The sequence below is a fragment of the Anomalospiza imberbis genome, chromosome 10 (assembly GCF_031753505.1).
Source record: "Anomalospiza imberbis isolate Cuckoo-Finch-1a 21T00152 chromosome 10, ASM3175350v1, whole genome shotgun sequence".
In the NCBI taxonomy this organism is placed as follows: domain Eukaryota; kingdom Metazoa; phylum Chordata; class Aves; order Passeriformes; family Viduidae; genus Anomalospiza; species Anomalospiza imberbis.
In genome coordinates this window covers 11,163,473-11,178,163 of record NC_089690.1, presented here as the reverse complement: position 1 = coordinate 11,178,163, position 14,691 = coordinate 11,163,473, and the positions used below count along the sequence as shown (strand labels likewise).

General features: G+C 49.7%; 1 protein-coding gene across 1 annotated transcript; it reads left to right on the top strand.

Annotated features, from left to right (window-relative positions):
* The first annotated feature begins 1,343 nt into the window (after positions 1 to 1,343).
* CLDN1 (claudin 1) lies at positions 1,344 to 11,798 on the top strand. The gene is made up of 4 exons (XM_068200670.1): positions 1,344 to 1,609; positions 9,834 to 9,998; positions 10,466 to 10,550; positions 11,037 to 11,798. Exons 1-4 carry the CDS (start codon positions 1,387 to 1,389, stop codon positions 11,197 to 11,199), a joined length of 636 nt encoding a protein of 211 aa, XP_068056771.1. The 5' UTR covers positions 1,344 to 1,386; the 3' UTR covers positions 11,200 to 11,798.
* The last annotated feature ends 2,893 nt before the right edge of the window (positions 11,799 to 14,691 follow it).

Here is a 14,691-nt window from a genome sequence, read left to right as displayed (position 1 = left end):
TTGCTACCAGGCAACTGGGCTGGATTTCATCACACCAGTGCTGCAGCCTGGACACTGGAGACCTGCAGCCACAAGTGTTTTCAGAGCAAACCAGCCTTGCTTTGTCTCTGGCCGGTGGAGCAAGATTGCAGTGGCTTTTCTCCCCTTTGACCCCCCTGGCATTGCACAGGACAGGTCAGGTAATCACGGGTCTGTTTGTCCGTTTGCAAATCTCAGGAAGCAGCTCCAGCAAAATCTCCTAAGTCATCAGAATGCAGCAAAACACGGTGTCAAAACAATGCAACCCCATCCCTACCTCTAGCAGGACCTTTATCGGGAATTATCACCTGTTTATCTCAGAGTTTGGGATTACAGCAGGTCTAGGCTGAAGGACCCCTCCATCCAGCCTGTGGTGAGGGCGGGCAGCACCACCCAGCCCATGCTGTGCCCTCTGAAGGAGACATCATTTCCTCACTTAACCTGCTTTGAGTCCGGATGCGTCAATATTCAAATATTCGTGCAGGAGAAAGGGGAACTACAGTAACTGGACAAACACACACCCAAGACAGAGGGCACTCCTTCCTGGTCTGTAATCCCCTGGTTCAAAAAACATTAGCAAGTCACTGAAGTTAAATTTCTCCCAGTAATGCAGAGGTGTACTGTCCTTATGAAAACGGTAGGTTCAAAAGTTTGGATTTGTTCGTGGATGATGAGTGTTTGCACAGCTGCCTCTCTGAAAGCCCTTCAAAATCAGAGCACTCGTATTTCCCCTGGCTGCTCTGCCGCCTCCTCTGTAGCTGGTTATCCCACGTGTGCTGCATGTCCAGGAGGCAGGCAGCGAACCTGCCGGGGGAAATGCCCCCTGCCTTGCCCGGCGGCACTGAGGGGGCTGCGGAACGGGGTCACACACACAGCAGCTGGACAGGTGCAACTGGCACAGCCCTGTCCCCACTCCCCTGCCCACTGTGCTGGCCCCGGGAGGGACGGAGGGAGAGCCGGAGAGCCAAGTTTGCAGCTCCAGCCGGTGAAGGACAGCAGCGGGCTGCCGGTCCCAAGGCAGGCGAGTGGGGGTTCACGTTCTCAGCACCCCCAGCTCGACGAGGCGGCAACCGGGGCACCCTTTCGACGTGCCAAAACACCCGGGGGTGCCAACGCAGCCCCCCGTGGGGGGCAGAAGGGATCGCTCCTCCGCAGGGAGGGGCGTTGCGGGGCGCTGAGGGAGGCAGGCTGGGAGCGGTCGCTGCCGGCCGCGTCCGGCGCTGCGCGGCCCCCGCGGGGCGGGGCCGGGGCGCGGCCGGCAGGGGGCGCGCTCCGCGCGGGCTCAAGAGGCGCGCGGGGCGGCGCGCGGGCGGCAGAGCAGCGCGCGGGGCAGAGCGGCGCGCGCCCTCCGTCCCCCCGCCCGCAGACATGGCCAGCGGAGGGCTGCAGCTCCTGGGCTTCGTCATGGCCTTCCTCGGCTGGATCGGCATCATCATCAGCACCGCCATGCCCCAGTGGAAGATGGCATCCTACGCGGGGGACAACATCGTCACGGCCCAGGCGCTCTACGAGGGGCTGTGGATGTCGTGCGCCATGCAGAGCACGGGGCAGATCCAGTGCAAGGTGTACGACTCGCTGCTCAAGCTGGAGGGTAAGTGGGGGCTGGGAGGTGGTGGGGATGTCGGGGTGTCCGTCCCGTCGGGGCCGTCCCCTCCGCCCCAGCGCCTCTTGCTTCGGTCGGGGCGGGGGGTACCGGTCCCGCAGGGTCATTGCCCCGCGTCAGAGTCGGTCCTGTCGAAGTTCAGGCTGAAATATTTGGACTGGGTTTGCCAGTCCTATTGCACGTCCAGTATCCTATCTCCGACTTCGTCGTCCGTGTCGTCCCCACACCCCTCACCCTTGCCCGGCTGCCTGTCGCGTTGGGGATGCCGCTGCTGTCGGGGCTCACGGTCTCTGTCCCGTTGAATTTAGTCAGCCTGTCCCTTGAGGGTTGAAGGTGCAGGGCTCGGGGTCCCCCATCTCTTTCATGACTCCTCATCCTGTCGGGGGTCGGATGCGTGTCTCTTGGGGTTCCCCGCTAGCTCTCCCCGCCGGACCTGAGGGTCACTCGCCGGTGTCCTTTGGACACCCTCGGCGGTGCCGCCTCCCCGGGAGGGGAGCGGGGGCGCTCCAGGGGCAGTGCTCGGGCAGGAGCCGGTGCTGCCCCGCATCCCCCTGCCCTCTGCCCGCCCCCCAAGAAGTGCCCCGTGGGGAGGAAGGGTGAGATTCTCTACGTGGTTCTGGAAAGAGCCGTGTTTGCGAACAAGAGCTTTTGGCTGTGGAGGTCCAGCCAGGGACTGGGCTGCCCTCGCTGGGCACGGCTGAGCGGCAGCAGAGCTCAGCAGCGTGGCCGGCATGGGCTTTTGGAGCACGGGTCCTGTTTGCCTTTGACTGTTTTGGTCTTTTGTTCTCTGGGAAAGTCGCTGCTGCTCCCGTGGGGCTTTTAAACTGAGGGCTGGCAGGTGAGCTGGCGTCCTGCCCAGGTAGCGCTGTCTGGAGTTTTTAGGCAGGCCAGTATGCCAAGATAATATTTGGGTCTTCTATCTTGTCCTAGGACGGCGAAGCCGTGTCGTGCAGGCAGGAGCTGCAGCCTGGCCGGCTGGGGTGGCACTGGGGCATCAGCCTGGCCGGCTGGGGTGGCACTGGGGCATCAGCCTGGCCGGCTGGGGTGGCACTGGGGCATCAGCCTGGCCGGCTGGGGTGGCACTGGGGCATCAGCCTGGCTGGCTGGGGTGGCACTGGGGCATCAGCCTGGCCGGCTGGGGTGTCATTCGGGTGCTCAAGCCGAGCTGGAGCCTCAGAAAGGGCTGTTTCTAGAGCGGTGGGGCAGATAGCTTAGGCTGACACCCAAAGGGGTTACAACAAATGTACTTTCTCAATACCCCTTGTCTCATCTCGAGTCCTGGAACACCCTCGTCCCTCCCTAATTAATAAAATAATAATTGCCACCTTGGTCACCTTCTCTTTCCCAAAAGAATGAGCCGGCAGTTTCACGTAAACCGAGGTCCGCGGGGAGTGTCCCCGAGTCCGATTGCCACCAGCCGCCCCGTGTGTCACGCGGTGGAGCCGGAGCCACCTTCGCGGCCAGCCCACGTCTGTGCCTCCCGTTCCCCTGCCCCGAGCCCCCGTGTGCCCCGCAGCTGGCGGAGGTGCGGGTTGCGCCCTTGGGGAGTGCTGCGCACCCACTTGGCACTCGCAGGGTGCGGGGCTGCGCTCTTCGGGGCAGGGCTGAGCGCGCAGTCCGAAGTGCTTGGGGTGCTAATTATGCGTCAGCTCAGCTTCAATCCTCTTATCTCCCACTGGGGGTGGGGGGCTAAGATGCCAGCAGTGGCTGAGGAATCTCCATCCACCCCCTGGATGGCTTGCAAAAGGTATCCTTGCCTCGGGGGTTGTGTGCAGCCCATTGTGCTGTAAATGGAGCCCGCCTTGAACAGGCTCCCCCAAAACCTGCCCCAGGCCCTCCTGACCTGGCCATTCATGGCCGAGCTGCTCCCTCACCTTTGTCCAGCGAACAATACAGGCTGGGCTCTTCTCTTCCAGGGCTACAGGGGAGGGAGGTGACCGGGACCGAGGCTGAGCTTGTGGTGGCCTTTTCTGTTCTCGCCGAGCTCTGCAGAACAGTATGCCTGAGAATTCTCAAATAACAGGGAGATCATAGGGTATGTTTATCCTCACAGGGAAAATCAGTGAGGGCTGGCAAAAGGGCTCCTCGTTCTTGTGTTCCCTCAGCTTGCTTAGGCTCTGCCTTGCCTGCTTTTAGGCAGATCATACCTGGGGACATACACCTTATCTTTCGTTTTCCCTCCTGATGACCCCTCAAGGTCTTGCAGTCACATAGACCTGGGTAGGGAGCAGCAGTACTGGTTTGGGTGGAGGTGCCAAAAAAAAAAAAAAAAAAAAAACAAAAAAAAAAAAAAAAAAAACAAACAAAAAAAAAAAACAAACAAAAAACAAACAAAACCCCCAAACCGCTTATACCCAATTCAACGGGCACACCCTGGGACAGGTGCAGTGGAGAGCTCCCTTACTGCATTCATCTGTGTCCTGGTGAAGGTGGCACAGCTGTGTGGGCAGAACTTCTGCCTGGCCATGCTTTCCATGGCCATGCACGCCAGGGCTTCATATGCCCCAGGTGCTCTGGGCCACATGTCAGAGCCACATGCACTGATGGGAGAGGCTCAGATCTGTAATTACTTTGTCCCTGTAGAAAGGACTGAACCTTCTTACACCTGCAGTAACTCGTGTTTGTGGGAATGCTTGAAGGCTTTGCCAGCAAGTTTTGGAACATCTGGTAGCTGTTGCCATTCCTCTGGATGTGTCAGTATTTGGCTGCAAGGCAGAGATGGGGTTGGCACAAGCTGATGAGCACCATTAGCCAACTGAGGGGCCTCCAGCTTCCCGTGTGGGCACACTGCTGGAGTGCACCCGTGCTGGCACTCCTCCCGCAGCTGTGTTCAGCTGAGGGCTTATGTCACTGCTCCTATTCAGGCAACAGAAAGGCTGCGTTTTGCTGGCTTACGTGAAAAGCAGTGCGTGGCCACACGCAGACATAGAGGCAACAAATGCCACCCTTGCAACGGGGCTTTGTTGCACAGCCTCAGCATTGTTCTTGTGGCCCTCCAGCATGGTCCATGGAGCTTAGCCCAGCTTTGTGCTCCTCAGGGTCTCAGGGGGATGGTCTCAGACAGGAGGGAGTACGGCTCCTGGTACCTGTCTCTGAAAGCTTCCAGCCCCACCTAACCGCATTCTCCTGTTCAGGACAGATGTTGTTCTGGATCCTGTCTAGGCTGTTTTAGCTAAAGATACTCATCGACCTGTTTGATTTTGCTGGGAGAGGCTCTGTGCTTGAGACAAGCTGAGACTCATCTATCACTTCATCACCAAACCTAGTACATCCACAATGAGCCTTTGTGTCCTAGCCCAGAAAATAAACAAGGTTTTGAATGCCCTCTGGGTCAAGCAACATGGCTGAAATGTGAAATCTTCCCTCCTACACCTTCACCACCCTGGCTGAGCCTGTTCCAGGAGCTGGGGAAGAGAATGGGTGGGGAAAAGGAACAGTTCATGCTCAGGTTACTACTGCTCAGTTCTGGTGGTAGGGGAGTTGGGATGGTGGCCCAGGGAAGGACAAAGCATGAGGGACATGTGTCCAATTCTCCATCTTTAGATCTTGATTAAGCAGGTAGAACCTGCTGGTATCTGTGCTTTCATGTGGGTTAAGGGTTAATTTGCTACCGTGTTGTGTTGCTCAATCCTGTTCCTTCCTGATGAAAAATTGTGATTGAGTGATAAAACAGTCTCACTTGTGCTGGCTATGAGAAGGTAGAGGGTTACTTGGAATGCCACCGAGGCTGTTCCTGTGCAGTGCCCTGGTGTGTCTGCAAGAGGGGATGCATGGGAGTCTGTTGCAATACACTGGCTTTATTGCTCTACAAGCAGCTTCTAAGCAGCTTTTAGTAGCTGGTGTTACTATGTGTTACTAAATCTCTTGGTAAGGGAATTTCCAGGCTTTGTGGGAAAACAGGCTGTCCAGGTCTCCTCTGACCAGGAATCTGGAAATGGTGGTATCATGCTTGTCTTACTACCAATCTTTATTTGTCAGTAGGGTAGGAGGGCATAGAACCTTACTTGCTTTCAGATATGCAGAGTACAAGGTCACTTTCCTACTGAACTTTCCTCTTGTGCACTGGACATGCAGTAGGGAGTTCCCAACCTTCCATTTAGTAAAAACAACCAAACAGGCCCCAGAGTCCCTTGTCCTGCCTGGATAGCTTGGTACTATCTTTTAGACTTGTAGGGAGGTGCTTTGAAAGTCTGCAGACTGGAGTCTGATGCTGATGGGTATGCAAGGTGGGCTTTTGCAGGGTCTGGTAAGGGGGTTGAAAGCCTCCAAGCCATTAGTAGCTTTGTGTACAGTGAGAACAACTGCAAAGTGTGAGAGATGTTTGCTGGCCACCTCTGAAGCAGTTACTGCTTGCTCAGATCTTCAGTCCCGTCTACTGCACTAAAGTAACTTTCATAACTTTCACATGCTGGCAGGGCAGACCGGCAGGGTCTCGGCTCTCACTCCTCTCAGGGTGTCCAGCTTTCATGAAACCCTGGCAGGAAGGCTTTGAAGGCTGCTGGCTTCTCTGGGAGGTGGACAGTGGAACATGTTTCCTGTACTGCAGGGGTGCTTGTAACTCCTGGGGAACTTCCCTCATAAGGATTAGAGGGAACTGCACAGCATCTGTTTCACCTGTATTTTGTCATCAGTTAGTTGGCTGAAGGCCCATGGGAAGGGAAGGAAAAGTCCTTATTTTAAATTAAGGCAGTTGATGAGCATTCCTATCAGAGAATAATCTGCACACGAAGCCATTACAGCAATTTTGCTTTACGAACAGGCATTACAAAAATCCCATGGCACTTTCCCAACAGCTTTTCTGTAATATAAATGACATAAACAGATTGAATAAGGAAATGGGATGATAGAGAAAACCTTCAAACATTTGCAGATGAAGTACTGAAGTATTTTTTAATATAACTAAGCAGTTACCAGCAATTAATTCTGTCTCAGTTAATGATAGTTGTGGGAAGGAAAGCATATTACTTAGGCCTCAGATAAACTGGATAGGGTTGTTTGTGTCCAAAACCACTAGCAATAATTCTGAATGGTTTGTTAGTATTTTTTTTTTAAGATGTGGGGTGAACAGGTGTGAGCTGCAGCTGCATGTTTGTGGACTTTGGGGTTTTTTACGCCCTGTAGAATGCATATTTGTTATTGTCATCAGGCATTTTAAGCCTCTGTTCTTCAGTTCTTGCTGTTTTGTTGCTATAGGGTTTTCAGACCATGTCTCTCATTGCTAACCAGCAATCAAAAGGCTTGGCTTCAGAGTGAATACTGGTTTGTATTGACAAAATACTGTTGCCATCTGATAGCCCATGTTTGGTGCCAGGACAGTTTGTCTCACCTTGTGTAGGACTGTTTTTTCCCCAAGGGCTCCCAAGACTGCCTGGGTTTTCCTGTTCCTGTTGGCGAGACAGTTGCAGCAGCAAGGACTGTGGGGGAAATCCTGTTTTACCTCTAATATGGTAGAAGTTGTAAAGTTAAATTGCTGTGGATTATTTCTACTTGCTGTCAGTAGCCTGTCCTGTTTAGCAGGTTGAGACAATATTGTATAATTTTGGATTTTTAAAGCATCTGGAAAGGCCCATGTGAACAACAGCACTATTATTAAAGCAGCTTTCCCAGCCCCTGGATGTGGAGCTTCCATTGACAGCGTGTCTGTTAATGTGTAGTTACTAACTGGTAGCTTGTATGATGATTAACTGTGGCCGGTGCACTGCACACATTGCAAAAGCACTGCCTCTCAGGCTGTGCAGGTGGAGGATGGTGGCGAACACAGTCATGTCACATTACAGCTTCTTGGGACAAAGGAACAGCATGTTCTGCAAAGGCTGCAACCTGTTCTGCTGTCCCACTGCAAGTTTCCTACGTGTTTCTGTCCCTTTGTGCCATGGAGCCATGCATGAGGAGGGGCGAGGACTTGTCCCACCAGCATCTGCTGAGAGTGGGCAGCCCTGGGGTGTGCTCACAATGCTGTATTTTGTTCAGCTGCTTCTGCAAAGCTGTCGTGGCATGCATCCAATTAATACTTACACATCTTGAGATTTTTGGTGCGTTTCATAGTTGGGTTTTTAGAGGTCATAGAAACTTTTTCCAGCATTTTCCTGTGTTTGTCCCTTGGTACTGTGTGTGAAGGTGAAATGTTTCTTCCCACCCTTATAACTGTTTTTCTAGTTTTTAGAGATAGCATTGCCTATTTTGAGCTTCATGAAAGAACTTTCAAAACCCTCTCCTATAAAGTAATTTCTTCTGCAGCAAGACTGAGCCAAACTTACTGTAGTCTTGATAAAACAAGTTCGGTACGTCTGCAGAATATCCTGTTTCCCATGCCTAGTACAAACTGGTATTCAGCCATGGGCCTCTCCAGAGCTTCTGCTGTAGGGCACAATTTAGCCTTAAATGTATGGCAGCTGAATTGGTTGCCTGGGTGGCAACCTGTCAGCTGAAGCCTTTCTGAACACTGGCATCACTTTTGTAAGGTAGAAATTACTTTTGGAGTGTAATCTCTGACACTGGAGATCAATCAAAAACCAGTTTGGATACTGCAGTGGTGATTTATGCTAAAGTGACAGCTGGCTTTGTTAATGGGTTTCTGTACATGCAGCAGATGGGTCTTGATTAACACATGGGTGGTGCCGAGGTGTGTCACCTTCCCCTTTTGAAGGAAGCAAGAGCTGATATTAGCCGAGCTGATTGAGGAATTTTTCCCAAGAAAGCCAACACTCATCTTATGAAAGTGTGTTCCTTCCTGTTGCTGTGATTGTCTTTTTGTTTTGTTTTTTGTAACTGGTTTTATAATGTGTTTGCAGAACAGATGTGCGTGAAGGGGCAGATCCAGATCTGTTTTAGAGCAGAATTAGAGCCTGGTGCTGGTGGGTCACAGGAGTTTTCCTGCACAAGCAGTTCTGTGGGACAAAGTGTAGTAAAGAAGCTGCAGAGGATGGCTGTGTGGCTTTGCTCTCCTTCTGGCCAGTGCCAGGTCTGAGCTCTGAGTTTCAGACTGGGCCACAGAGCCCATTGTGGCAGGGACTCAGATGGGTTCCAGCCCTGAGTGGATGTGCAGGTGCTCTGTTAAAGGCTTAAATCTTGCTGTTCAAGCCTGAAATGCTTTGCAGAGCTCTATGAGGATGCAGTCAGGGTGTTTTGAAGGGTGAGCTCCAGACCTGAGATTCTGTGTCAGGGGACACCTGTGCCTTGGTTACAGCATGCTCCTTGGAGCTTATTCATTTTATTAACCAGCCCTGTTTGTTCTCAGGGCTTTACAGGGCTGTATATGAAAATTCATTGTGTTCAAACAAACCTGATTTGCCAGACAATAAAGCTCAGGCTCTTATTTCGCTGCTAGTCAGGTGTTTTGTCACCTGAGGGTTTTTTTTTAGTAATGATTTAATTTACATTAATACTTTTCTTTGGTATCAAGAAAATATAAGTTTAGTAGCTCACATTGATAGGGTTAGTGTGTCCTTGTGCCTTCAGATGTCTCCATATAAAAACCAAATCCCGAGGTACATCAAGTCTGTCTGCTGAGAACTCACTATGGGAGGCATCACCCCATGCTCCAACTCTTCAAAAGCACAAGAAGCTCCTGACACATTTGAGTATCTTTAAGTCAATTAAGCTAAATATTTTATATAAAAAAGAAAAGGTGTTTTTCAATTGTCTGGGAAAGTCCTATTTCTTTTGCAATTGTATTTTTGTACCCTCTGAGACTCAAACTGAGAATGTAGCACAAAAAACATTAAATCAGCACTGAGTTATTTGTATAAAAGACAGTTTTGGAAGTGTTGAGCAGTAAATGGGCCTTGCTGTCTGCTGTGGCACTATTCATATGTATGTCACTATTCATATTAAAACATGTGCTTAAGTACTTTGTTAAGGTAGAGCCTAAATCTGAATACTTCTTTTGATAAACAGATGTGTCCTTCCAATTGGAATTCAAATGATCAAGGAACAAAAGATGTCTGAGGGCAATTCCCAGGTCATTTCCTGCAAAAGGCCACTGCATGCCCTTGTTTGCCAGGCATTTTAGAAGAGGCAGAGAGTCCTCTGATCCTGATGCATGATCCTTTAGCCTTGAGACTAAAGCTGAGAAGGAATTTCTTGCTTGGCTGTATCCTGTGTATTAGGGAGCAGGAATATTTAGATAAAAGATTGCTGAGCCCAGTAATTTGATTTTTGATTTATATCTCGAGTTTACTTTGTGGGTAACTCGAATCTTATTGTCTTCCAGGCAGTCTGCAGGCCACAAGAGCTTTGATGGTGGCTTCAATACTCCTGGGGCTCGTTGGAATGTTTGTTGCTGTGACAGGCATGAAATGCATGAAGTGCATGGAAGATGACCAGGTGAAGAAAATGAGGATGGCTGTCTTCGGTGGGGTGATCTTCATCATTTCAGGTTGGTAACATACAGATATGTTGTGTTAAATGTGCTGTTTCCTAGGTGGCATATATCCTGTACAGGATGTGGGAGGGCTTGATGTGTTTCTCCAAGAGCATTTTGGTCTGGGAAATCCTTAGAGGGCTTTGGTTCAGGCTACATGAGGCACCTTGGCACTGGCATTACAATCTCTATATGGACTTCACGCTTTCCATATCTGTTGGCAGAGCTGAGTTTGACCCTGCTTCAGTGAGAAAAGGCCATCAGCAGAGCAGTCCTGCCTTTGCTGCAGTGTAACTGTGGGAAGCCTCAAATCTGTTCTTAACTTCACTCCCAACCAGCACTAAATGGAACAGCTCAGAACTTCCAGGGTAGCAGCAGCTCAACTTTACTCCAGATGCTGATTCTGCTGCATCCTTATTTTTGCAGTGATTTTGCTGATTGTTTTTTCTTAAGCCATGACATTTTGTTCTCTTTGTGTGCAGGTCTGGCAGCGCTGGTGGCCACATCATGGTATGGCAACAGAGTGGCTCGGGCCTTTTATGACCCTTTCACCCCTGTCAACACCAGGTACTGACCCGTTTGGTATAACACACTGTAGTTAGCATGACAAAAGTCACAGGGCTTAGGTTTGGGGGTAGCAGTCACTCAAAACTAAGAAGGGAATTTTCTGAACTAGCTGGGTTGCCTTCAGGCTGTGCAGAAAGAGCTGGGACTGGATCTCATTATCCATGTGGCTCTTGGGTCTTGGCTTTAAGGTAACGTCACTGCCAGAAGACCTCACTGGTGTGAGTTCTTTGATTTTTACCCCACTACATGCTAAAGGGCTGGTTTTCACAGAGCTTGGCCTGCAGCTGTTGGGGGTAACCCAAAATACTGGAGAAACCCAGCTCTGAGCTCTGAGGGTCAACAAAGCCTGACTGCTCCAAGCTGTTGCCTTGTAGGAAGCCACATCCATCCCAGTTTCTGCTTCCTTCTGCTTTGTGTGAATGTATAAATACAATTAATACCTCTGGATTACAGTGATTCCCACTTTTCCCCTTCTTTCTTCTCCAGATTTGAGTTTGGGTCAGCTCTCTTTATTGGCTGGGCAGCTTCATCTCTGGCCATACTGGGAGGATCCTTCCTCTGCTGCTCCTGTCCACGGAGAGAAACTTCATATCCACCCACCCGAGGCTACCCAAAAAATGCCTCCTCCACAGGGAAGGATTATGTATAATGAAACAAAGAAGAGGAGCCACCAGCACTGGTAGTGAAAGCATTTTGGAGAGGACACTACAATGCCACTGTCCTGAGCAGAGTCCAGGCTCTAGGTTCTGCCTTCCTCTTCGCCCAAAAATGTGTATATTTTTGTAATCCTCTTTGCTACTGGACGTAACTTCTCCTTTCTCTCCCAGCCCATGGAGGAAGGCTAGCCTAGATTCATAGGTATTGCCACTGGAAAGATGAAACCTCCAAGCTTGGGTTAAGTTTAGTATTTGGGAGTAAAAGGGAAAATGATACTGTTTTTATAGACGGATGTTGGTGCTTTTTTTAGTTGGTTGTTTTTATTTTTTTTTAAATAGATGGTAACAATTCAGTCCCATATCCCATTAAGTTAGAGCCCAGTGTGGTGTGTGTAGAAATTAAAGGGACATATATTATATACAAAATCATGAAACCAATAGCTTAAGGGGAAACATAATTTTGGGGAAAAGACTTTACATGTAAGAATGTTTGAAGAGATGTAAAATGCTCTTGTACTGTCTTATTGGCATCATCTTCAGCACCCTCCTTTCCATGCAGACAAAGGGTCAGAAACAAATTGCTGTGGCTTAAGTGGAAATCCACTCTGTCTGTGCACATGCTGTTGGCTAATGGAAGATGCAGTGTAAGGTAGAGACCACAGAAGTTACCAGACTCCCAAAGCATCTGCAGGTTTCCCTGGTGCCAGGGAAGAGCTCAAGGAAAAAGGATTGCCTTCTGTTTTCACTGTGTGTCTCTGGTGAGGCTGTGGCTGTTCCTTAGACACCAAGTGCTGCCAGTGATTGATTCTCCATGTTCCCATCCTGGCAGCTGAGCATGAAGCTTTATCCCTGTGTGTGTTGCTGGTCACCTTTTACACTCTCCTCTTTCCTTGAGGCTTTCTCATTGGGGCTTAGTTTCCCAATCTCTGTTTGCCTGATGCAGCTAGCTGTGTTAAACCAAACTGAATGCACTGCCACTCCCTGATGTTTCCCCAAGGATACCTCACACACTGCCATTCCATCCTGTCTATTTCTTGTAAACACTTACAGTGATGATATGAAGGCAAATTCCAAGAAAACTGACCCAAAGGTTATGGCATTTGCTTGTAATCCAAGCTCACCAAAGAGGAAGAAACAAACATTTTAAAGATATAGCCATCCTTACATATTAAATCTTACCTAAAAAAATAATAATGCTGTTCATCAAAGGGTCCCACCCCTTCCCTGAAACACCCACTCAGTCACTTGGTGTTGGCTGACATTGGGAGTTAAGTCTTGTGATTCCTAGAGGGATGGTGCCACTTTTCCAAAGCTCAGCCTTTTTGTATAGAAGGAAACTGGTGCTTCTGACCAGGCTTTATGATTGTGTTTATGTTCAGAGGCATCAGATCTTTGATTTCCTTCTGTAGACAGGGAGAGCCTCTGGCTGAGCTGTGTACCACATTGGTGGTCTGTACAAGCCTTGTACCTCTGTTGTACCTGACTCCTGCAGCATAAAGTTACTAAAAGAAACCAACCAGAGCATTTGCTTGAGGCTCGAGTTGATGTTGGCCTGTACTCGGAGCTGGGCCATGTGGACTTCCCCTTCTCCATGGGGAATTGCCTGTGCACAGCAGCTGCCTCGGGAGACCTCTTGTCTTGGGAGGTGGCAGCTCAGGTCACATTAAAGAGCTGCTGAAGTCTGCTTTTGTATTTGCATTAACCCTGAGCCAGGGAGCAGATGCTTGTACTGGGAACTTGTACAAAGTGTTTAAACAATTTCAATAAATGGACTTTTTTAAGGAAAATCAGACTATTACTTCATTTCTTGTTTTTGAGAAGAACTTGGAACAGTGCACATGGAAGTGAAGAGTGGGACTTGGGTTTTTGGGAGCCTGCCTGCCAGGATGGAGCTTGTTTAGCTGTGTGTATCGACAGCAGACCTAGGTGGGGACAGATCTTCTGCAGTGAGTCAGGCAGTTGTGGCCTCTGGCAGAAACTCACCCAGTAATTGCTCCGATTGCGGCCCAGGAACCAGAAGGTCTGCTCTGCTCCTCGGCAAGGCAGGCTGCACCCTGGGTGGAGCAGGAAGGGGCAGGGGCAAGGCACACTGTCCCTGGCAGGGGAGTGGGAGCTGCAGGAATGGGGAAGGGATGGGGCACTGGGCCAAGGTGTAGGAGAGGTGCTCTGGGTTCAGAGCAGGGAGAGTCCTGCTGATCCAAGTGTGACTTCTTCATCTCACTCTTAAGGCCCATCAGGGAGTGTGCTGTGCTTCTATTATGACAGCACAGCCTTTTTTGCAGGCCAGGTAGAGAATGGTTCCTGTTGGGCATGGGGTCTTACAAACCTGCACTGATACCTGGCCAGGACAACAAGGCTCTATCCCCCTGCTTCTACCTGCCCTGGAAACCTTTTTCTGTTCATCGGGGTTTTGAGTTCATCCCTTTCATATTTTTAAGTACTTGTGGTGAGAGGCAAACTGTATTTAAAACATCTTCTTAAGCTCAGTCAAGGAGCTGCCTCCTCTAGTCCCTCACTCTCCAAGGGCTGTTTGCTTTTGTAATTACGAACAATAGAAGCAAAGCTAATTAGGCCTTGTAAAGCTGGCAGAGCAAAACAGCCAGGCATGTGGCTGGCTGAGTGAGCTTGCAGTGCCTGGAGCAGGCTGGTTGCCTGGCATAGTTTGGGGTCTATGGTCATTCTTATTCCAACCTGTCAATTAGTCAAGGATTTCCATTGAGATTAATTTTTTCCCATGTTTTCATGCTTTCTCCCTCTCCAAGGACTCTTGCAACTTCTACTCTGAGGCTTCCTGGGCAGAAGAAAAGAGGAAAGCAATCCCACCTACAAAATGGCCAGTAAGACTTCTCAGCAGCTGGCAAAAATAGACCACTGCAGGAGGTGCAGATCTGTGTGTGAGGCTGGCACAGAGGCAGGAGCCAGAGGCTACCTTGTTTGTTTGCTATGTTTTAACTTGGCTTTAAAATTCAAAGCCAGACTTTCATTTCCTCTCCCTTTCTGCCATGATCATGCAATTCTACTCGGCCACGTTTCCTACAACCCTTTGGCCGTCTCTGCTGTAGTTTGCATAGAAAATGAGTGGGAAATGGCATGGGTTGAAAGTTGGGGGAGTTTCTCACTGGATTTCAGTCTTTGCACGTGACTGACATTCCTGCTGCTAAACCCATCTTGCAATGAAATGATGGCATTTGTCTCTGCAGACAATGGGAACTTTGACTGCTTTTTGGCACCTTCTTCCATATCATATTTATCATTCACATGGTGCCAGAGCTCTGTATACTATGCAGGGAACTTCACTGTCAGTGGGAATTATATGCTCATTTATATTGCTTAGATATTTTGAAGGAGTAAGAGACCTCAAGATATTTTTGGAATAGCATCAGCCTGTTGGATTTCTTGGCTTCTCCAACTCAATAATTTCAAGAAATCATCCATGCCCAATGCCTTTTTCAGATTCAGTTTCTGATTTGCACATGAGCTTCTTG

Bases quoted from the DNA above. Each gene is read 5' to 3' on its own strand.
- CLDN1 (XM_068200670.1), top strand. From the start codon at position 1,387: ATGGCCAGCGGAGGGCTGCAGCTCCTGGGCTTCGTCATGGCCTTCCTC. The intron at 1,610-9,833 runs GTAAGTGGGGGC...ATTGTCTTCCAG, and splicing joins CTCGCTGCTCAAGCTGGAGG to GCAGTCTGCAGGCCACAAGA. The intron at 9,999-10,465 runs GTTGGTAACATA...CTTTGTGTGCAG, and splicing joins GGTGATCTTCATCATTTCAG to GTCTGGCAGCGCTGGTGGCC.